The sequence below is a fragment of the Monodon monoceros genome, unplaced genomic scaffold (assembly GCF_005190385.1).
Source record: "Monodon monoceros isolate NGI ecotype Baffin Bay Population unplaced genomic scaffold, NGI_Narwhal_1 Super_Scaffold_8, whole genome shotgun sequence".
NCBI lineage: Eukaryota > Metazoa > Chordata > Mammalia > Artiodactyla > Monodontidae > Monodon > Monodon monoceros.
Genome location: NW_021703785.1, coordinates 49,642,008 through 49,666,364, shown reverse-complemented (window position 1 = coordinate 49,666,364; position 24,357 = coordinate 49,642,008). Strand labels below are relative to the sequence as shown.

At 42.8% G+C, this 24,357-nt stretch overlaps 1 protein-coding gene across 1 annotated transcript; it reads left to right on the top strand.

Annotated features, from left to right (window-relative positions):
- The first annotated feature begins 336 nt into the window (after positions 1 to 336).
- OLFM4 (olfactomedin 4) lies at positions 337 to 20,916 on the top strand. The gene is made up of 5 exons (XM_029210419.1): positions 337 to 410; positions 5,330 to 5,482; positions 11,524 to 11,736; positions 13,555 to 13,714; positions 20,077 to 20,916. Exons 3-5 carry the CDS (start codon positions 11,596 to 11,598, stop codon positions 20,877 to 20,879), a joined length of 1,104 nt encoding a protein of 367 aa, XP_029066252.1. The 5' UTR covers positions 337 to 410; positions 5,330 to 5,482; positions 11,524 to 11,595; the 3' UTR covers positions 20,880 to 20,916.
- Positions 20,917 to 24,357: the final 3,441 nt, after the last annotated feature.

Below are 24,357 nucleotides of genomic sequence, written 5' to 3'. Positions count from 1 at the left end.
TCAAGGGCAGCTGGCAGAGTGGGGCTCAGGACCCGATGTGCAGGTGACGCAAGTTCCCGGCTGTCCTCACCTTCCTGGTGGTCACGTGCTCTCTGGCAGCTTCCTCTTTCCCTGCACACTGGCCCGGGGGGAAATCCCCACTGGGCACTATAAGAAGCCCTGGAGCTCCTGCAGTAGCTAGTGGCTCCAGCCTAGAGCGCAGGATGAAGCCGGGCCTCCCCTGCCTGCTGGCGCTTCTGTGCCTCCTCCACTCAGATACTGCGAGTGTCTGGGGGATGGCCGCCATCTCTACCGACGCCATCTCTACCGACTTCCCCACCACCACCGCCTCCACCTCCTTCCTCACCTCTGACTTCAGCTCCACCTCCGCCTCTGGCTCTGGCTGGTCCACCCCCGGCTCCGAGTCCCAGGTGAGGATGCCCCGGAGTCTGATAGCTGCGTTCCTTCCCTTCCTCTGGCTTTTTGGGGAACTGAATATAATTTCACGGATGGCTAGGCCTGAACACTGGAGCAGAGTTACGACTCCCTTTGTTAATTGTAGGTGCCCTGAAAATGAATTAAAACCTGGGTAAAATAATTAAATTGTTAGCAGGAGAGACAGCCTTTCGGTTCTCCGGCTGGGGGCTTTAGGGAAAGAATCTAAGCTTTCAAGAGGTTCTCAAACCTGGCTGCACCTTAGAATCGGGGCGGGGCGGAGGGGACTAAGAAAAATGAAGATGCCTGGGTTCTCTCCCAGATACCAGCTGTTAGGGGATGAGCCCTGCCAGTAGAAGCTCCAGAAAAGTGTGTCTAATTGATTTGCGGCTATCAGGGACCCACAGTGCTTTGGTTGGAGACCTGAGAGTTTCTCTGAGCCTGTTTGTAAGGGAGATGGGTGACAGAAGGAAGAGGAGGAATCCCTGGTCTTTGGGAAAGTGCTGTTACACATGCATAGTTCCCTGGAGGAGTGTTAGCTCTTTTCAGTCTTTCTTATAAGGGATCTTAAGAGCCACTTCCAGTTCAAAATGACGATAGCAGTAGCAACAAACAAGACAAACAAACAAATGAAAAACAAAGCATGCACTAGAAAGGGACTGGTCCAGCTAGCCCACATCTCTACAACGTGCAGTGAGCCTCGTTCTTTAGGGGATGAGCCCTCTTTGGATCTCCTTTGAAGAAAGGGAAATAGGCACAGAGGGGTGAGAAGTTAGGGCGCAGGGAGCAGCTCCTCCCTCCATCAGCTCCGGGCTTCTCTGTAGGAGTCCTGCTCTGAAAAACCTAGGCTTTCCTTGCTAAGGTGTGATTTGGGGTGGGGGAGTCTTAACTCCCCCCGAGGCTGTCCTCTGTACTTCTATGATCTTTACTCACAGGTCAGGTCACTGTTTATAGGATCATCTGAATGGAAGGGCCAATGGAAAAAGAGGAGGAAAAGACTTTTGTTTTCCTTTCACCATCAGAACCTCAAAGGCAATGAAAATTTGTCAATTATGAAATGAAATGGTTTGGATAGGGCTCAGAAATGGCAGTAACAATGTTTACTGAGTGCCTTATAAATGTCAGGACTACGTTAAGTGCATAATATATATTATCTTATTTAACCTCAGAGGTAAGTACAATTAATTGTCCCATTTTAGAGATGTGAAAACTGAGGCTTAGTGAGATGAAATCATTGGCTTAAAGTCAATAAACTAGCCAGTGATACAGCTCAAACTTAGTTGTTCATGCTCTTCACCATCTCTCTCCATGCAGCCTTCTATATTTTCATGGAGTATAGATTTAAAGTGCTTATTTTGAAGAAGGGAATGGTTTGGGAATCATGAATATGCACCAAGATTCTTTGTAGCCAGAAATGAGACATATCATTTTATTCCATGATACTAAATGACTTCTGGGGACAATGAGAACTGGTTAGCATTTAAAAAAAATTAAAATGAAAATTAATAGTATATTGTGAGGTTTTACCACCAATCAGAAACCGGCTTTTAGGTAAGGTGATCAGCTAACATAATAGAAAAGAAAATATAGGTCAAGAAACAGAGAAACTCAAAGTGTCTGTTGTTTGGTAAGAAGATAAATGTTTAAAAGTAGATAAGGAATGGTAGTTAAATTATACTTAGAGTTTTTAATTTCCTTCCTGGTTTACTTATCTCCCTCTGGTGAGTTAATATCACGACTCCAACTTCTTTTTTATGGCAGGCTAGGTGTCACTTCCGCTATAAACCCAGTTTTCTAGGACTGCTTGATGAGCTCTTTGGAAAGTGGTGGAAAACCCCTTTATAACTGTCATTGAGCAAGTTCCAAACATATCATTTTCTGTACTTTGAAAATGTTGAGTACCATTATTTTATGCCTTGCATCTTTACAGGCACTTAGACTTGGCTGCTAATTAGAACCAATTGCAACCTGAGATCCCAAATGTGAGTCGCACCTTCGCTGGAGTGCTCAGAGCACTCCGCCAGCCTCAGGTGTCGCCCTCCAAAGAGGGGAGCTACTATCACGGTCCTCAACTCACAGGCAAGAAAAGCCTCAGTGCTTCGCCTCACACAGCAACTGGCAAGAGTCACAACCTCGAGTCACATGCTTTTGTCATCAGGCTAAAGGGCTTGTTGAGGAAAAAGACACTAAGGCTTTCATAATGACAAGGGGCCTCATTCACTGGGCCGGAAGTGGGTCTTATTTGTCTCTTATTTGTCCGGCTCCAGACCAGAGCCTGGCAAGCTGTAGACACCAGTAAATGTGAATTGAACACAGGCTGAGTGAGAACTGATCAGTGTAAGGTGTCTGTGGGGTCCACAGGGGGATCACATACCCTTCCAAAGGCCAAGGGGACAAGTGCTTCTTTTTGTCTCCCGTCCCTCGTGTGACACTCACATAGAGATTAAGCATTTGCCACAGAAAGAGACCCATCGCCATTAGTTTCATGGTCTTTGAGTGTGAGGAACAGAAATATCTCTAATGGGAAACACTGATCAAACTTATGGACCATTTGGATGTCAGCCGAGCACGCTGGGCTGATGATAAGAAGGATGGAAAGCGGGAAGTCCACTGTGCCAGGACGGAGATGTGCAATACAAGACAGCGGAATGGCTATCAGCAGGTCTCATAATTAGTTGCCTGCCTTTCAGGTGAACTTCAGGATGAAAAAGTTGTGAGCTAGTAGTTTCTAGTTGATTGTCTAGAGACTGCTTGATGATCTCTACTGTTTATGGAGTTGACAGAGCTTTTCCAAGAACTCTCAGAATGGTCCAACCCTGTCTTGTGCAGCTAATCGACCTCCCCTTGTCAAAATGCGATGCAAGACTGTTTTTTTTTGGTAGACAGTTATTAAAATAAGCTATTTCTTCAAAAGTCCATGATGGCATGGACAGGTCCTCCTGCAAAAGCCTTGGCACACTTGAGCTGGAGTCTTTCTACCTTCCGTGGGAGTGATAAAACTGGTTCCCAGGGAAGCTGCTCTCTGACAGGCTCCTGGTGTGGCTTGTCTAGTCTTTATTTGTCCCTGGCAAAGACCCTTCCCTTACCCTCCTCCCACCCACAGTGTTCAGCATAAACCTGCTTGTCCCTCCCCCTTACTCCCCAGTTTTTGCAGGTGTGGGGTGTGATTGGCAAAGAAAGTTGAGGCCAATGTCAAGAATTAACGTGGCATAGAGAGTTTTGGGTACAAATATATATATGTGTGTGTGTGTGTGTGTGTGTGTATTTGTTCATCTTATAGAAGATTAGGTTAAAATAACAAGCAATTTGGCTGCAAAAGCCTGAATTAATTGGTTCAGAGGTCACCGATGGACTAGATCTTGATTATAGAAGCACCCAAGTCCAGCTTGTTCAGGAATCAGGGAAGGTGGTAGACATTAAATCACAGAGCACACAGCCTCAGCTACAGCCAGCTGACCTCTGAAATATTGAGAAGTGTAGCCTGCATTTCTTCAAACTCTGAAAACCATCGCTCTCCCCTTGGTAGTTTCAGAAAGAGACCCTCCGGGCTGATGTTCCACAGGTGAGTTTTGGGCTGGCCGTCAGAGAAGATCATTGAAAGGCATTCAGTCGGCTGCCAAGAGTTACTCTGTAAGGCAATTGTAGTAATAAAAAAATGTTAATTGTGCCGGGATCCCCTTGGGGAAGCTCAAAAGGGACAAAAGAAAAACAGGATCTTTCAAACCTGTCATTTTAAAATATTCAGTGGCACCAAAGTGGGAGCCTGAATATATTAAAGAAACATCAAATATTTAAAAATGACTTTTCTGCAAGTGATAAGCTGGAAAACTTAAAAAGAATTTGCACAAAATCTTCAAACTCATACATTGCTCAGTTTTTAACAAATGGCTGGTTTGTTGCCATTTTGAAGGATGTTAATTATACACTTTCCCAGGTGAAGAGAGGATGTGAATTTGCATTGCATAGCTTCACTGTAACCCACATCCTTGATGTTTTTCTCACTTTCCTGAAAGGCATCGGGTTAGGGCTGGGGTAGACGTGTGGAAAAGGAAATGAGGGTGTAGAAGGAAAAGGAGAGTGACGCTTACTGATCACTTACCACGTGCCAGGGACTTGGTTTACATTACTTTGTTCCTCTTGGGAACAACCCTGTGAAGCAGGTTATATCTATTTGACAGATAAGGAAACAGAGACTTAAAGAGAATTCAGGTCCAGTAAGTGGCAGAATTGCCAACTTAGGACTTTCATCGCGTCTTCTTTTTTTTTTTTAAATAAATTTATTTATTTATATTTTTGGGCTGCGTTGGGTCTTTGTTGCTGCACGCAGGCTTTCTCTAGTTGTGGCGAACGGGGCTACTCTTCGTGGCGGTGCGTGGGCTTCTCATTGCGGTGGCTTCTCTTGTTGCGGAGCACGGGCTCTAGACACGCAGGCTTCAGTAGTTGCGGCGTGTGGGCTCAGTAGTTGTGGCTCGCGGGCTCCAGAGCACAGGCTTAGTAGTTGTGGCACACGGGCTTAGTTGCTCCGTGGCATGTGGGATCTTCCTGGACCAGGGTTCGAACCCGTGTCCCCTGCATTGGCAGGCGGGTTCTTAACCACTGCGCCAACAGGGAAGTCTTCTCATCACTTCTTTATTTCTTTTTCCTTACATGGGGACAGTAGTAGTTTCCTTAAAGACTCTTCCAGAAAGGAGAATGATATGGTTTGCTTAACAGGTGGAGAGGTGACTGAACACTGAGCTACACTTGGGAGACATGGCAGCAGCTTTGGGGTGTTTCTATGATTCCATTCATTTATGTATTGAACTCCACTCGCTTGCCTCTGAGCACTCTTTTGACAAGCCAGTTTCTGTCACTTCCCTTGCCAAAGGCTCATTTCCCGGCTTATTACTGATGTTGAACTTATTTTTATTTACAGTCGTTTCCCAACTTCACCGGCTCCAAGGATGACCGTGGGACCTGCCAATGCTCTGTTATCTTGCCAGACACCACCTTTCCTGTGGAGAGAGTGGAACGCTTGGAAATCATAGCTCAAACTATCTCCCAGAAGTTCGAGAAAGAGTTTTCTAAAGTAAGTATTTTATTCTTTTTTCCTCTTCCAACAATATCTTGTTAAGAACAAACAAAATACTTTTTATTCAGGACTTTATAAGCAGCCTTTCTTCACTGTATCAAAGAGCACAGTTGCATCTAATGGAAGCTTTAGCATTTATTTCACAGCAACCTATGGAGTTCTTTATAGCAGGAAGAGTGAGAGCACAGGGAGAAGATGGGATGGAGATGAGTCACGCCACAGGATAAACTCGCTTCAATATCATGGTGTGTGTGCAGCTGGAAAGAAGCCTGAGTTCTCCCTGTAAATTTCAACTCTGAAATCTGTATTTGGTTTTGTGGTTTCTTCCTTTTGGTCTTCTTCTTGGTCATTCCTCCAGCTTTGCCTTCTTTTCTTTCCTCTCCTCTGTCCTCTTTATGTTCTATCTTCCTGCCCTTGCATTTTTTTCAGCCTATTCTATTCCATTCCTCCTTTCCTTCATTTCTATTTCTCCTCTTGCCTCAGTCCTTCCTTTCCCTTTTCCTTCTTATTTTGTTTTCGTTTTTTACTTTTTTTGGTCTTCTCTTGCTTTTGGTCCTTCCCCTTCCTTCTCCTCCACCCCTCCCACAAATCTCCCTCTCATCTTCCTTCCTTCCTCCCTCTTTTCCTCTCTCTTCCTCCTATTTTCTCTTCTCAATTCACTCTCTTTCTTCTCTCCCTCTCTCTCTTTCTTGGGGTTAGCCTCTATTGTCTCAGCAGGGACATTACATCAGATGCATCCAGCATTAGCCCCAAACCGAAGGCTTCCCTGGGAATTTGAAATGAGACTAGTAGGTGGCTCAGCCTTGATAAAAACCTCCACTTGACCCCCTGATTACTGCTTTCTCCAGCCAGAGGAAGTCATCTCACGGGGTTAGCCCTTCTCTGAGCTGGTTGGAGCAATGAACTTGACATTCCAGTTTTGACCCCTTTAACCTTTTTAGCCAAGTTAAAAATCAACCAAAAGAACTTCCATCTTCTGTACAGGTGAAGTCCAAGCTAGGCTATCATCACATTATGCGTTATTTAATACCATTCCATTAATTTACAAGGAGCTCTGGCTTCCCTGCAAGATTCAAAATAGGTTTTCCCAAGAAATTTCAGCTCAGCTACCTCAACATCGAGCCTAGCTCTCTTTTAAGACAAAAGTTCTGATGAGGTTGAGCCCCTGCTTTCAACCTCAATTGGTAGATAAATATTCTAAGTTTAAACGAGTGTCCAGGAAAATGTGTTTGACGACTCCAGGAACCTAGCTTCTTAAGAAATAAAATGTCCTTGAATTAATCAGCAGAAAAGGCACAGAACTAAATTATAAATTCCAGTCATTAATATTCATAGCATAATCAAGTACAGATAAGAAGTTATGCATAAAAACATAACAAGTGGGGGAAAATCCTAGGTAAAGATCTTTTCAGGTAGAGTCATTTGCTTTGAAATAGTGGGAGCTACTGATTTGCATGTCTTCTTGGCTGGCAGGGATGTGAACGGCAGTTTGAAACCCCAGGCTGCTCCAGGGAGAGTTTTGTGAGTCTGGGACATTTCATTCCAATCTTGTTAAGGGGGGGCAGGTGGTATCTGCCTTGCTAATAATTGGCAGGGAAGAAGTGTGGAGTAGGTGGAAAAACTTTCAGTTGGAAAGTGTCAGTAGCTGGTTCTAAAAATAATTCATGATTGAAGCCGAAGAAAGGAATTGACCTGCCCACTGAGATTTGCATAATGGATTCGGGGTGTGACAGGTGAGGGTAACAACAATAGCAGTAATAGCTTCCCTCTGCGCTTTCCCATTCTACTCTCAAGCAACCCTTTAAGGCACATAAGCCAGTGTTCTTTTCCCCATTGTAGGGATGCAAAAACTGAGGCTCATAAGGGTAAAGAGACATAAATGTAAAGGTCTTTTGGCTGGTTAAGCCAGGTCAGGAATCTCGGTCTTTGGAATCATTCTCTTTCTTTCTTTTTTCTTTTTTTCTTTTTTTTTTTTTTGCGGTATGCGGGCCTCTCACTGTTGTGGCCTCTCCCGTTGCGGAGCACAGGCTCCGGACGCGCAGGCTCAGTGGCCATGGCTCACGGGCCTAGCCGCTCCGCGGCATGTGGGATCTTCCTGGACCGGGGCACGAACCCGTGTCCCCTGCATCAGCAGGCGGACTCTCAACCACTAAGTCACCAGGGAAGCCCCGGAATCATTCTCTTTCAATCATTCTTTCCTCTCGGCCGTGCGGTTATCATGCTCTAAGAAGAGATGCACCAGGTCAGTAATGCCTTCCATCCAAAATTATCTCTTCAGCTGAGGGCTTTTGAGTTTCCAGGTGAATTATTATAGCTGTCCCTAGGTTGCCTTGGAAATCACCATTTATCTAGAGGCCTGGGGGAACGCCCGTTTGGGCGGGCCAGTAGAAAAGGATTTGGACTGTCTTACATTGATTCATTATCTGTCAGGACATGGAGAAGACAGGGACGGCCTCTGCATAAGACACTGAAAGCATTTTATACTTTTCTGTTGTTATGAGATGTCCCTGTGTGACTGTACTTAGAAAGGAGACAACTCAGAAGGCGGCTCAGAATTTTTTTTTCTCTAGAGGGTTATGGTCTTTGGGGCAAGTTATTTAATATGACACTTTTGCTAATAGTCCCTCATGCATGAGAGGGTTGAGGCAGCCTGGGAGACATTTAGGCAACGCATAAACAAACAACGTCTACTGAGCCACGTTTTGTGCAGTGAAATATAATAAATTAAAAGGTCAGATTGAAAAAAACCTGAAATCACTGTCTAATAATTGCTGTAATTTATAGGGCATCCATTACACCAGGCACTTAATATACATTATCTCTAGAGTTTACAATCATCTTGTGAGCTTGTTACCGTTACCTCCGATTTATAGGAGGAAATGAAGGCTTAGAGAAATTAAGTGATTTGTCCACGAAGTACTGAAGCCAGATTTGAGCTTAGGTGGATCTAGCTGCAAAGTGCTTCATATGTCTTGATGGCCAATTCAAGCTCAATTAATCTGTTGTTAAAAATATATATTAAAATGACAGTATGTGGCAAAGTACCTTTATTTATTTCAATTAATCTAGCTATGGTGACGATCACAGGTTTTGAGGAACTGGCAGAAACACAAGCCAACTAATTCTTTAGCTTAATAGCCACCTGGGCTGCATCCTTATCTATTACAAGACCACATTGACTGTATAGAGCAACAGCCCTCCAAAGAGACTTTGATGCTTAGAACCCATCAATGACATGATACGTGCATAACAAACAGAAGAATGGGAGCTCTGAATGAAGGGCTGAGAGTTTGAGGGCAAGTGTAGATGAGTCGTCTAAAGCTCAAACTTGTAGTGATGGGGAGCTTTACGTGAAAAATGTTGACACAGGGAAGTGTCCCTGTAGGGCTGGATGCATATTCTTGCTACACATCCCCGGGTAAACTGGGCGCCTCTGCTGAGGCTGCCCCTCCCAGGGAGAGTTGGGATGTTTCCAGAATTGTCCATTCCATCTCAACACTAGAGATCCATACACGTGAAGAGTTTAGACTCACAATCTATTTAAATTAGTAGCGTTCACACCACGAAGTCTTTCTGGCCCATTCTCAAATTCTCTCCTGCCTTCTGTAACTCCATGGACGATTCCAATTTTCCTGAACATCCCGGAGCTATTCTTGACATTCCAGTCAAGTCCAGTTCTTGAAGGAACCTCAAGATTTTCCCCAAACAGATCTGTAGAGACCCTTTACTTTGGGGCAGAACCAGGGCAGGCCCACCATACACTCTCTGAGGTTTGCAGTGAGAATCTGGGAGAGCCACATTTTATTTAGCAGAAATGACAGTCGAACCACTTATTTTTTATAGAACAACAGCTGTGATATGCCACCAAGATGTGCCAGGAAAGCTGAGGGTGTTCCATTCGTTCCAAGAGCTGGCAAGACCAAATGCCAAGAATATTCATTTCGCAAACTTCCATTTCTGCCATCGGTTGGCACTCCATTATTGTTATTTTTTTTCTCACAGCCAATGTCTTATGCCTGATTTTTGGAGGAATTGAAACCTGGCTACCTTATATATGTGTTTGTACTTTTGAGTGGGACTTGCTAGGTATATATATATATATATATATATATATATATATATATATTTTTTTTTTTTTTTAACTTCCTTATCCACCAAAATGTCACCAGCCTTATCAGCCTCATCTGATGGCAATGAGCATCAGTTACCGAAGGAGATACACGAGCAGTGCCGAGGGCTGCGTTTTCAACTTTCCTTAAAATCCTCTTTGCCTGAAGCCCTAGCCCTTTAGGTTCATGGCCTATGTGTCTAATTTGTACAGTGGAGTTAAGTGGAAGGGCTAAAAGGACAGAAGTTAGGGCTGCTTTTCATATTAGAAAGATTAGAGGCTGACATCTGGCTCTGGATTCTTCCAGGCCCTGTGGATCAGCTTCTTGACATTAGTGAAGTTTGGGGGAAAAGTATTACTTCTCTTCAAATTTTTAAAAAGAATATAAAACCGGCAACTTTTAATGAGCAGGTCCTTAAAAAAGCCATGGCATTTCTTTTAGAGATCAGATACGGAAAGAACCACCAACTGTGTTTATTGAAATATCCATTTGGAGATTCCAATTATACACTAAATCACCATGGGAATTTTTGGAAGTATTTTAACTTAATGATCAGACATTCAAAAATATGCAACAAATGTGTAATTTAAAGGTCTGATTGCAATAATCAGTTCTTGGAATAAACTTGGAATAAATATGTGGGTGCAATTAATGAAATGTGCACTTTACAGTTGCACATACCCTCACATATTGTGGAGTCAGTTGGATCTTTTTTTTAAATTGAAGTATAGTTGATTTACAATGTTGTGTTAGTTTCAGGTGTACAGCAAAGTGATTCAGTTATACACATACACATATATATATATGTATTTTTTTAAGATTCTTTTCCCTTATAGGTTATTTCAAAATAGTTCCCTGTGCTGTACAGTATGTTCTTGTTAGTTACTAAATAGACATTTCACCAGAGAAGATATCAGATGGCCAAAAAGCACATGAAAAGATGCTCAACATTGCTAATTATTAGTGAAATGCAAATCAAAGCTACAATACCTCGCATGGGTCAGAATGACCATCATCAAAAGGTCTACAAATACTAAATGCTGGAGAGGGTGTGGAGAAAAGGGAACCCTCTTGCACTGTTGGTGGGAATGTAAATTGGTACAGACACTATGGAGAACAGTATGGAGGTTTCTTTAAAAACTAAAAATAGAGCTACCATATGACCCAGCAAACCCACTCCTGGGCATATATCTGGAGAAAACCATAATTTGTAAGTTGAGTCTTTATGTCACTCTATAGAAGGCAGAGGGGCTCAAAACTCATTGCATTTGGTGATCAACAAAGGAATTCTTCTCAGAGCATTTCTCCCTCTTCTAGAAAATACTTAGATTTAGAGCGGTGTTTCTAAATGGAGCGAAGGGGATGATGGTGGTGATTTTGCCCCTGGGGGACATTTAGCAATGTCTGGGGCATTCTTGGTTGTCACAGCTGGGGGGTGGGTAGGTGCTATTGGCATCTAGAGGCCAGGGATGCTGCTAAACATCCTATACTACACAAAAAAGCCCCCCCACAAGAAAGAACAATCTATTCCCAAACGTAAATAGTGCTGAGGTTGGGAAACCCTGATTTAGAGCATGTGTGCTAAGCGGAGGAGGGCGGGCAAAAGACTGATTCAAACGAGTTTAGTTTGGGGTGCTAGTATCTTCAAACATTAAAATGGAGATTAAAATGTACTTGTGAATGATGATTCTGCAGCACAATTATTTTTAGTCTAGGCAAGTGCAAAATCCGCCCTCTCCCCCACTGTAATAATGAATTCTTTGCATTTGGATAGATTTTTAAAAATATTTAGGTAAATATATTTTTGATCCATTTCTTTAATTAAAAAAGATCGAAGGCAATCAAATAGTCCCCAAGGACTTGGTTTGTGGAGGAAAGCTGGATGACATCGCTCTGAAAACTGACTTGAGCTGTTTGATTCCCCTCTAGGTGAAGGAGTATGTGCAATTGATCAGCGTGTATGAAAAGAAACTCTCAAACCTAACCGTCCGAATAGAGATCATGGAAAAAGATACCATTTCTTACACCGAACTGGACTTTGAGCTGATCAAGGTAGAAGTGAGGGAGATGGAGAAACTGATCAAACAGCTGAAGGTCGGTTTTGTTGGAAGCTCAGTGATTGTTGACCAGCTGGAAGTGGAGGTAAGGAATGAAATCACTTCTTGTGCATTAATAATGTCTCTTCAGTGAGCAAGTGCTAGGACCAGGATCGGAGTCCCTCTTCTGACGTCTGATGCTGTACTCTCTCATGACCGCCTGGCAAGGCCCGTGTTCTGTTTTGGATGGACACCTGGCTTTGAACAGTAAATTACACACATTGGGAACATGCTGATTGAGGAGTAGGTGTTGTCTAGTGATCAGAGTCCTGCCCCAAAACCAAATGGCCTTTCAGTGTCTCTAGAAAGGAGATGACATAAGTGTGAACAACTCCATGGCCAAGCTAGATCAAGGGGTCTTCTCTGTTCTGGATTTATCCTCATGGGCCTGGAAGACCACAGTTTTGGATTTGCTAGGTCTGTTTCTCCTTTTGAATGATCACACAGTCCTGATCCCTCTTGGAATGCTTCTCTACATACTCCACAAGCCTCTTTAAAGGAGTTTCTTGTGAGGATGTTTTGCGAAGCCTTTTAAGCTCTATGGATAAACACTATCCCATTAATGTTATGCTTGGGTAATTTATTTTTTATTTTTTTAACATCTTTATTGGAGTGCAATTGCTTTACAATGGTGTGTTACTTTTTGCCTTATAACAAAGTGAATCAGCTATACATATACACATATCCCCATATCCCCTCCCTCTTGCATCTCCCTCCCACCCTCCCTATCCCACCCCTCTAGGTGGTCACAAAGCACCGATCTGATCTCCCTGTGCTATGCGGCTGCTTCCCACTAGCTATCTATTTTACATTTGGTAGTGTATATATGTCCATGCCACTATCTCACTTCGTCCCAGCTTACCCTTCCCCCTCCCTGTGTCCTCAAGTCCATTCTCTACGGCTGTGTCTTTATTCCTGTCCTGCCCCTAGGTTCTTCAGAACCTTTTTGTTTTTTTTTAGGATTCCATATATATGTGTTAGCATACAGTTTTTGTTTTTCTCTTTCTGACTTACTTCACTCTGTATGATAGACTCTAGGTCCATCCACCTCACTACAAATAACTCAGTTTCATTTCTTTTTATGGCTGAGTAATATTCCATTGTATATATGGGCCACATCTTCTTTATCCATTCATCTGTCAATGGACATTATGTTGCTTCCATGTCCTGGCTATTGTAAATAGAGCTGCAATGAACATTGTGGTACATGACTCTTTTTTGAATTGTTTCTCAGGGTATATCCCCAGTAGTGGGATTGCTAGGTCGTATGGTAGCTCTATTTTTAGTTTTTAATGAACCTCCATACTGTTCTCCATAGTGGCTGTATCAATTTACATTTCCACCAACAGTGCAAGAGGCTTCCCTTTTCTCCACACCCTCTCCAACATTTATTGTTTATAGATTTTCTGCTTGGGTAATTTATATCAATGAGAATTTACTAGCACAGTCATGACATGGGCTATCATTGAGAATTTCAGTTCTGTATTTTAGAATTTAGGTTTTCTCTGGCCCTCACCATTCATTAGAAACTTAATTGTAGTATGACATGAGTAAACACGAGTTTATAGGGGAAGGTTATTAGAGATGAACTTTAATGGGCACTTGTGGATACTTAGACGGAGCCTGTTCTCTGTTATTAAAGCTGTTAAAATCTTTGCCATTTTCTTCTTGTCACGCACATCGGCCTGCAATCTGACAGGCATTCACGCTAAACCATGAAATGTATTCTTCCAAATGAAACCAGTCAGAAGAATCTCAGGTGTATTCTCTGGCAATGTTTCCCTAAGTGACATATTCAGCCCTGAATGTTTATGAAGGAAATTGCGCAATAATATAAAGTCACTCTGAATTTTGATTTCCTTAGATAAGGAATATGACTCTCCTGGTAGAGAAGCTTGAGACGCTAGACAAAAACAATGTCCTTGCCATTCGCCGACAAATCGTGGCTCTGAAGAACAAACTCAAGGAATGTGAGGACTCTAAAGTCGGAAACCTTCCTGCCCTACCCCCTCCCCCTGCACCAGGTAAGGGGGTCCCATTTTTACCAGGCCCCATTAGGAGCTAAGGGTTGGGTGGGGAAGGGCTCTGGGATTGTGGAGGTGAAGGAGGGACGGGATTTTTGTGGCTCTGAGTTTACTCTTCCCTGCTTTTAAATCTCACCTACCAGAGCGCTACATACTGTCATGTCCTGGGGCGCACAGAAGAAATGTCTCTACGGTGATTGTCTGGTTATCAGGGGCCCGGGGAAAGCCTCTGCAATCCGCTTGGCTTCCCCTCCGGGCTGTCCTGTGGATTGTAAGGGCTGATTGGCTCATTTATGTGATGAGCTGGGTTACGCCTTGAATCCTCCATCCCTCCTTCCTTCCTTCCCTCCTTCCGTCCACCTCTTTATTTCTCCTTCCTGCTTTCCTTAAATGCACGTGCTGTGGAGTGCCTCCCAGGATTCAGTGAGAATTTAACGGATGGCTCCACGTGTCCAGTACGTGAGGGTGTGTCCTGCTGTCCCTCCTGGACTGTGAGTTCTTGCAGGGCAAAGACGGCGTGTTCCTCTCTAAGGAATCATCCTTGGAGGGGGTTAAGTGTAGCATAGAGGTGGGTGCTCATAAATACCTCCTTGAATGGACTGGTGGAGTGTAGGGGTCAGGGGCATGGCATTGTGAACCCAAAGGCCTGAACTTTCCAGCTATGTAGCCACAGCAGAAAGGTTCTTAATCTCCTCCTTGGTAAAACGGAAGAACAGTAATACCTACGTGGCAGCGTTGCTGTGAGGATTCATAAAACAAGTCTTGGGAAACTCAGAGCTCTGTGATTGGCATTTATACACTGGCGATTGTATTTGTTGTTAATGAGGATAATTGAAGTGAACATCTTGCTGCAAACAAAAGCAGTGCTAGATCCGTGTGTGTTCCGGCACATCCCTCCAGGAGAACCAAAGCCGCAGGGTCCAGCCCTGGAGCCAGGGTCATAGGGAAGCTCTCTTTGCACATCCTGAGCATCTCAGCCTGAATGGGGACAGTATCTGTTAATGAAATCATACAGCTCTTGTTATTTTCATTCATTCCTATTGTCACAACCTGATTCCTTTTGGGCCATGCGTTTCTGGATCCTTGTCAGTGTCGCTGGTTTCTTTAAGGCTTTAATTAAATACTGCCACAGTGATAAGCCTCTTGGTGTTGTTCAGAGCCCTACCTTCCCTCCTTCTGCAGTTGGGAATCTGTCACAGTATGACATGCAGAGGAGGTTTGGGACAAAGGCCATGCTCTGTCCTCTGTAACAAACCAGGCTAAATGTGGTCTGGGATCAAAGGTGTCAACGTCGTCATTGGAAATGAGAGCTCATTCTGCTGGGCCACAGAGGGCTCCCTGAGGGCAGGAATCAAGCAGCGACCGCTCCTGATACTACCTGAGCAAGTCTTTCTTTCCTTCCTCTATCCCTCTTGTCCTTTTTTCTTTCTCTCTCTTTTTAAACCTCAGCAAATTGTCCTCATGAAATAGCTTTTTCTGCCACAGTTTTCTATGCATCCCTTGGAATGAGGACATTTTAGAGCAGGAAAGAACATTCAGGGCTGTCATGTCTCAGAGGAGGGGACTTAGTGGTGAGGATACTGCTTTTCCTGAGGCCACATAGGCAGCTGGTGACAGAGCTGAGGCTGAAGTGCAAGGCCCCTTGCTTCCTGTCATCTCAGGACCTCGAGGGTTAGGCGTCAGTAACTCAAGGCTGGCAGTGGGGGAGAAAGTACATGGCTTAGTATGTAAGGAAGAAAACAGTGAGTCTGTTTTCTTATTTTTGTTAGGCTTTTTTTTTCTAGAACTTTCCCCCACGTCCTCACACTTAGACTTTTGTGAGCCAGCCCAGCCCAGCTGTGTTGTTTAAACAAATTGGATGCAGATTTCCTCTCACTTTCCCACAACCTTGGCTGTAGCTGGATCCCTGCCAAGCCACTTGGCCCTCCTCCAGCTCTGTTCATATTATATTTATGACGTTTATATTAAACTGACTTTTTGTCATGTTTTGAAATCAGTTTCTTTCACTTGCTCTTTTTCTGTTTGGATTGGTTGATAATGCAGAATTGGAGAATCCCCAGGCACCACAAAGTTGTGAGCCTGTGGAGACTTTACTTAAAGTTACTCACTATTATGGGACTTTAAAATCTGGCCTGTCTGCTTTTTTTCACTGCAGAGTTGCGCGGAACAAAAAACACTCTATGCAAGTTTCAGCTATAAAGTAATTCTGTGCTCTCTTGGGCCCTCTGGGCAGCTGCAGTTCGCTACCCCAGCGGTCAGCGTGATCTGAGAGCCAGTACATAGCATTAGGGTTCAATAAAATGTGCTTTATGTATGGCTTCTGCTGCAAATGGCATCCTTTTCTGCTTCATTTCATAGAACTTTCTAATCTAAAATAATTGGCCTTGTGCTCATTAACTGTTTTTCCTGGAAACAACTGACTTCAGTTTCTCTCTGTTCTCCCCCTGAATCTAAAGGACTGCAGATAGGAAAATGGGATGTGAATGCCCAGGGGTCATCACTGTTGTGCTCAAAGATGCAAGGATCTGTGCTGGCACATAGTAGGTGCACAGTAAATGGTCCACGAAAGATGTAGGGTGACCGGTCAAAAGCCTAGAGAGGAGCAGAGTGTTAGGTAACACATAACCATTTCATCTTAATCATTTTATGATTATAACCATTTTAATTGTATTATCGTCTTTGCTCAAAGTTCACTTGCCCAGGTGAGAGAGGGCATTGATGGATCCAAGATTAAGTTTCCTCTGCTGGTATATAGTCTTTAGCTTTAAAAAAAATAGTGCTACTGGCCATGAGACTTTAAAAAAGCCAAGTTAGAGTATTTTAAAGTCTCACCATGTGGCCTCCCAGGATATTTTCAGAATACCATGGCAATATCTAATAAATTGCATGACAAAGAAGAGATTGCCAACCAGGGCTATCGGGTGTAGAGGGTTCCCTGCCTTACGTTCAGTGGATTGAATACCAGGCTCTTGGAAACTTGCAGTTATGTACCAGGGTAAAGAGCTAGTGTTTTATAAATAAGGGTAAGGTGAGTTTGGGGGATTTAATCAGTTTTTATTTCCACAAACATAATTTGGTGTCACTGGGTGGCTGGTCCTGTTCTGGGCACTCGGGTTATCAGGGTAAGTACAGAAACCTCCAGAAACCACTATCTTGGAGGGGAAACAGTCGTGTAAACCTTCACTTGTAACATGGATGTGATTATAATGCTGACTGTTATCATTTATTGAGTCAAATGTATATGTCTTCTGTCTACTCTTCCTCACAATTCTGCAGAGTAGGTATTATTAGTTTTCCTTTAACGTAAGGAAACTGAGGCTCAGAGGGTTGGGTAACTTGCTCAAGGATACGCAGTTCATAAGTGCTGGAGTCAGGATTTGAATTGGAATCTGGCAATGTTTTCACTGTACCACGCTGCCCTCCACAGATGCTGTAATGGAGAGAGAGGTGCACCTGTGATCCCTAGAGTGACAAGAAAGTTGCAATAAGTCACCAACCTGATTAATACCAAATTAGCTTGGCTTTTTTGCTTGCGGAGTAGCTGAAAGGGTACCTTCGTTCTCATTTCTATGGTGTGTTCTCTTCCATCAGGAAGTGCAAAATGATTCGTTGGTTTTTCATAGTTCTCGGGTCAGGGTTGGGCAGTGGGTTGTTGTTCCAGTGGTAGGATAAAGTTGGCATAAAGAAAGAAAGGAATGGAGTATCTCTAAGACCTTGAAATGCAGGCTGGGAAGGGGTACAAGATTAGAAAGGGCGGGGAGAAGCTCGGTGTAGAAGGGGTGGGCGGATGGGGTCTCTGCTTGCGCTAGATGAGCAGTGGGCACTGGGCTGGCTGTCAGTTTCACTCATATTTCTAAGACGGTTTGTCACCAGGAGTCGAGGAAACCCGCCATAGCCTTGTCAGCAGTTTGTCACTGCTGTAGCCACATCTGTAGCATGGACAAGAATACTTAGTTTTCCTCTTATTTCCACTTCCTTTGATGAGAGCCAGGGCTCTAAAAATGGTCTAAAGGAGATAGAGGATAAAGAGAGGATAACAAAAAGGATGGGAGATGTTTAGAGTTGTGGAGTGAGGAAAAGAGATTTAAATGACATACAGTTTTAATATTTATACCAGGTACAATTTTAATCACCTGGTCAACTTGTGAAATGATGAGACATTAGTAGTAGTAGTAGTAGTGATTTTTAAGAGAAGTTTATTTTGGTTCCTTCGTATCTAAGGATTTCCACATCTAGGACAGAATAGTTTATTTTCTTTAATCCCATGATAAAATGCTTGAATGTGTTATGTGCGTCTTAAGTTTTCCTTACGTAATTTGTTGCTGTTGGTTTGGAATCTTTCCTTTCAAGGATGGCAAGATTCAATTAAGCAAATAATGCCTAAGTCTTCTAACCTGCAAGGAAAAAGTGACTTTCTTTTATTTCCTCAGAGTGCAATGTAGTTGAATAAATAAGTTCTTGGGAAGGTATTTTAACTAGAAAATCCAGTTTGTAACATATGGAAACTCAAACAGTTTTTGTTATCATTAAGCTGAACACACCGCTAACTTTATTTTAATAATTCATGCATTGTTTCATAAACAAAAGCCAACAAGCATTCATCTGAGAGATCACTTTTAGAAGAGGAAATAATAATTTATAATTTTATTATTTCTTTAGAGGAGAGCAGTCTCTTGGCTGAACACACGTTGCTTTTTTGTTTATGAAATGGTGCATGCATTATTAAAATAAACCCGTGACTGTGTTCTGCTTAATGATATGCAAAATTATTTGAGGTTGGGTACAGAGTGGTTTCATTTCTCTACCTGTTGTATGGCTGGCTGGCTTTCCCACCAACTGCGGATTTATGAGAGCATTTAAGGAGCACGTATTTAATTCCAGGACCAAAAAGCCCCAACAGATTGGAAAAATAAAAGCAGGATTTCTAGTGATGGTTTCATCTCTGAACAGTCCTTGAATGGGGAGGGGAGAAAGGGGAGGCATTTAGCAAGGAAAGGAATGGGTCTTTCCATATGTGTCAGAGGCAGGGACTCAGAGGCAAATGCTTTGCACCCCCTTGCTCCCCACAATGTTAATCTCGGGCAATTCTTTGGAGCTCTGCTTCTGGCCCAGGCCCACCTCACGCACTCTCCATGGCTCCCTGATTCCCTGCAAGCATTTAAAGGATGAGGGAAGATGATCTCAAATGTATCTGAAGTTGACTTTTCTCTGTAATTCCAATAAAATTTATGACCAGTTTTTTAAGGGTATTTGTTAAGATCCCAGAAAATGTGTGTTCAAATCTTTAGATAGCTATTGTAAAAATACTGGAGGAATTTTATTTTATTTTTTATAGCTCATAAATGGTCTGGGTTGGCAGGCATTTCAGAGGGAGGGCTCTGCAAAGGGCCTAATTGCCCAGACTGAGTTATGCACCCAAGTGTTACAGGGAATGTAGATTCAAGGACCGGTGAATCTGGTCCCACTTGATTGTACACATTGTGACAATGACAGCAACAGAATGGGAACGACGAAGTGCTTGCCTGTCATTCTGTGGCACGGTAGACTATGGCTTATGAAGAGCAAGGCCCACCTTGTAACTGTGCAGTGAGATGGGTCACCAAGTGATCTATGTGACTGGCTATGTTTTGGGCACACAGCAGGCAATGTTGTCCTATAATAACTTCCATGGCTTCTCAAGGCTGAAATCCCACCATTAGAGGACCTCTTAGAGGTCCATTAGGAGACCATCTTTCTGTAGCTTTTAAAATGCCATAGTACAAACTTCCTCTTTTGAGAGTAGCTTGGGGCATCATTGGTACCTGGTGTGGATATGCCCTTGGGGTCCCAGGGAAGGGCAGAGGGTGAAGGGAAGAAAGACTTGCCTAGGACAGACTTCTCCTTCATCCCAATTCTCCCTGACCCTGGTGAATAGCAACTTCTGGCTTTATGAAAATAGGGTAGCATTCTCATGGGATCTTACTTTCTTGATTTCTCTATAAGAAAAAAAAAAGAAATAAAATAATATTGGCAAAACGCTTTCTCATAGAAGAAAATATATTAAATTCACCAAGTCCTCCTTTCCACTTTCTGGGCCCTCAACGCTTTTTAATACGGCTCTTGGGAGTTTCATTATCCCCATTTTCCAGATTGAAAGCTCATTCATGTAAATAGAAGGTAGTGCTCTCTAAAACTGACAGCGGGTTTGCATTGAGACAGAAACCAAGGGTAGGTTTTGCCTCTTCTCCATCAGGACCACGGCTGTCATTGAACATTGACAAGAAAAATGTTTATGGATTCCTTTGGTTCTTAGGATGTTAAACTGTTTGTATCTTGTCATTCATTTTCTCTAAGAATGCCCTTTTATTTGCTTGTTCCTCTAGGGAGCTGTGCTCACGGCGGTGTGGTGAACATCAGCAGGCCGGTTACAGTTCAGCTCAACTGGAAAGGATTTAGCTATCAGTACGGTGCCTGGGGTCGGGATTACTCTCCTCAGCACCCAGGCAAAGGGCTGTACTGGGTGGCACCTTTGGATACTGATGGGAGAACTTTGCGATATTACAGAATCTACAATACACTGGATGATTTGCTGTTGTACACAAATGCCCGAGAGAACTGGATATACTATGGCCAAGGTGGTGGTTTAGTAGTTTATAAGAATAACATGTATGTCAACTGGTACAACACCGGGAACATTGCCAAAGTTAACCTGACCACTGCCACAGTTGCTTTGACTCAAACTCTCCCTGATGCTGCCTATAATAACCGCTTTTCTTATGCTAATGTTGGTTGGCAAGATATCGACTTGGCTGTGGATGAGAATGGATTGTGGGTGACTTATGCAACTGAAGCCAGCACTGGTAACATGGTGATTAGCAAACTCAACGACACCACACTTGAGGTGCTAAACACTTGGCATACCAAGCAGTATAAACCATCTGTTACTAACACATTCATGGTGTGTGGGGTTCTGTATGCCACCCGTACTCTGAACACCAGAACAGAAGAGATTTTCTACTACTATGACACAAGCACAGGGAAAGAGGGTAAACTTAACATTGTAATGCAGAAGATGAAGGAAACACTGCAGAGTATTAACTACCATCCTTTCGAGCAGAAACTTTTTGTCTATAATGATGGTTACCTTCTGAATTATGATCTTGTCTTCCAACAGATACCCCAGTAAACTTTTATGTGCTAGGGTGGAGAGAAATAAAATTTTTTTTGACAAAAAATGGTCTTCTCCACTTATTTAGGTATCTGTGGGGGAGTGAGGGATGAGGAAGCAGGGCGGGGCTCAGGATTCAAAAGTGTATCTGCTTAGTTGTAATGTTTGGGAGCAGAGTTCTACCACACTAGAGACTTAGGACATTGCCCTGATTGGATGAGTTCTCTTGGAAGCCACCTGCTTCCTGGGATGCATTTCTCAACTGAAATAAGGTCATTTCAGGGTGGACGGGTTGTCAGAGATCTCGGGGCATCATGGTTCTAAGGAAGCCTTCGGTGAGGTGACATCTGGAAATTAAGGAACTTAAAGAGAACTCTGTATGGCTTTGGGGATTCTTTGTACAAAAGAGAGGGCTCAAGGACCAGTTCCCCTCCACATAGCTTGGTTAATTCTTCCACACCTGAAAGAAATCTGGGGCTTAATTAGGCAGATTAATATCTGAAGCTCCTTGAGGGTCCAAATCTCCAACTTTGTTTTTCTTACTAGCATGTGGAACGATGTTTTGTATCTATCAGATAAGTAAGTTCAGTGTGCTTGTATTCTATCTGTGAAATGCTCTGAGTTTTCTGGAGAAAAGTCCTTTTAGGCATTAAATTATCTAATCAGTCCCAGATGGATCTGCAGAGGAGGTACTTGGGTTTTTCTTTTCTCTTTTGACCTTCATAAGAGTCAGTAGAAGACTCTTACCTCATAACTTCATTCCAAAGGCAGCTCAGAAGATTAGAACCAGACTTACCAATCAATTCCTCTCACACCTCCCCCAAACTCCTACTTAAAAAAAAAAAAAAATTAACCAGTTTTTAATGGAACAGATATAAGATAAACAAAACTAATTTTCTTTTGTTTCATCATGAACTTTTACTTTCACGGCTCTAAGACCATAAGAAAAGCAAACGGCCGTGATAAAGTGATAGCCTATCTGGTTCTATAGTAAAGCCCTTAGAGCATACGTTAGACTTGTATTAAGTCATATCAATGGCTTCATGCAATTTTTGTCTTTAAGACTGAAACTTGTAAGAAAATACAATTTTAATTTTTTCTGAGGAAGCAATGTGAAAAAAAAATTGAAAGTATGTAGTAAATCAGTGCAATCTGAAAACCTTGCAGGTGTGTGTGCTTCTGTGCTTTTGAATGGCTTTATCATCCGGTCTTGGTCTATTTTCGTTTGATGTTCAGAAGTCTTCGTTGATAGGACTGGCTCCTTAAATGCTGTATTCTTCCCCTTTTAATAAATGATTAAAATGTGGTTTGAAAAAGTGTTGTCTCTTGTGTTTTTTCACTTGAATTTTACTATAAAAAACCCCTCTTACCAGTCCACACTTTGCTGTGAGGTTCAGAGAATGGCTACCTCCCAAATGCCAGGACACCTAAGAGCAGAGAAGAACAATACCTTTTAAGACTCCAAAGTCAGGGCTGGCTCTTTAGTTTTCATTTCCCTTTAAAATCCATTCTCTCTGGCAGCTTTTGTTGTATGACCCTGCACTCTTTTCTTTTGGGATGTGATCTTATGTACTCATTAATTTGCATGACTGATCTGATTATTTCCAATGTTAGACTATATTTGTGTGGCTTATGTTCCTTTTCCAACTGAGCTATCAACATGGGTCTGAAGCTTCCAGATCTTCCCCAAACAGGAGATCTTGGATAGAAAGCAAAGAGACTAACTGGCCACACTGGGGAAAGAATACCTTTCCCCAAAAAGAATGTCGGGGCACAAGCGACCTAGAGCTGAAAGGAGAGGTAAGATAGTGGAGTGAGTTTTACTGAAAGGCTTATTTTTAATCCATGCCAAGCTTTTTGAGTATTTTTAGCAAAACTTTTTTTCTATCTTTCAGGGCTGAGCATAGAGACAGGTATGGCCTTCAAAATGCAACAAGATATGAAGATAAAGACAGGTATATCATGTGACATAGAAGTTAAAAACAGTGATGTTATATTTAATCTGGCTCTAGGCAATTTTCCAGATGAATGTTTCTACCAAGTATACAGTATGACCTCTGAAGATTCAGGAAAGGAGACAGGAAGCCAAGATAACTCTAGCAATCAGCTCTTTATTTAAACTTCTACAGAAGCGTTTGCATGAAAATTCCCCTCAAAATCTTCTTGCCACTGGACCTGGTGTATCATCTTGCAGTGGCTGCCTGTAGGAAATCTCCCCGCTGGGAAGTTTGAACAACCAAGGGATTCTGGTCCGAGGGTTTACTGCAATGTAGCTACACAATGGAAATTTTAGCTCAAGGTTCATCAGCTAGAACCCTTTTGGGAAAAAAATGTGTATATATATTTAAATCAGCTTTATTGAGATGTAATTTACCTGCAGTAAAATCTACCAATGTTAAGTGTATGATTAAATGAATTTTGACAAATGTATACAGTTGTGTAATAGCTAGGATAATTACCATATAAAATATTTCCATCCTCCCCCCAAATTTCTCTTGTGCCTTTTGTGGTCCACTCCGCCCCTCAGCTCCTAGCCCTTGGCAACCGCTGATCTGTTTTCTATCTCTGTGGAATCACACACAGGAAGCTTTTTGAGTTTGATTTCTTCAGGTTTCCTCTTGAAAAAGAGAACTAGTGGGCTCAAATTACTGCAGAGGGTAACTGGACATTATCAGTGACTCTCAGGGTTCCCTACATTTTATTATCTGGGGGGAGGTTAGATAGGGGATTGTGGAGAGCTATGGTGAGCTCCTGCTTTTACAAGTGTTCTCTAGTGAGCTGAAATTGCCATGGGGAGTGGTCAGTCAAGCCCATCTGGCATCCTCCCCAAACTGGGAATTTCCCTTGCTACCAGCTTTATTCAATGCTTGTTCTCTAATCTCGACCCCTGTGCCATAAGCATCTCGACCCAGGTGGGTCCTGAAACAGAAGAATGATGCATAGTGGGTAAGAGGACAGGATATGGAGTCAAGTAAAACTGGATTTGACTCTTGGTTCTGGTGCTCACTAGTGGTATGGCTTTGGGCAAGTTCCTTAATTTTTTCTGACACTCAATGTCTTTTTCTGTATAATGGGATAAAACCACCTACCTCAGAGTCCTCTTGGGTGAATTCAATGATACCAAGTATATGAAGTACGCAGTTCAGTGTTTGGCTCATGCTCTGCCCTCAAAAAAGAGTTATTATCCCTGTTTCTCATACTGAATTTTAGGTTCAAAGTGCTCAATGAGTTGACAAGATATAAAGCTTATTGGGACCAGAGTTTATATCCTCTCCCCTATCAGACTTGTGGCAAGTCGTAACTCTTTAAGCAGGTGCCATTTTGGCTTGGAAGAGTTCCATCCATTGGGACATCCTCAGCTCCAAGATTGATCCTCAGAGTTGATGTTTTCTATCTTTTGACTCCAAGAGACACACTGACATGAGCAACAGAAACTGAGGCTGCTACCCTTTGCTTTTGAGCCACTGAAAACCTAAATGAAGGCTGGCTTTCATCA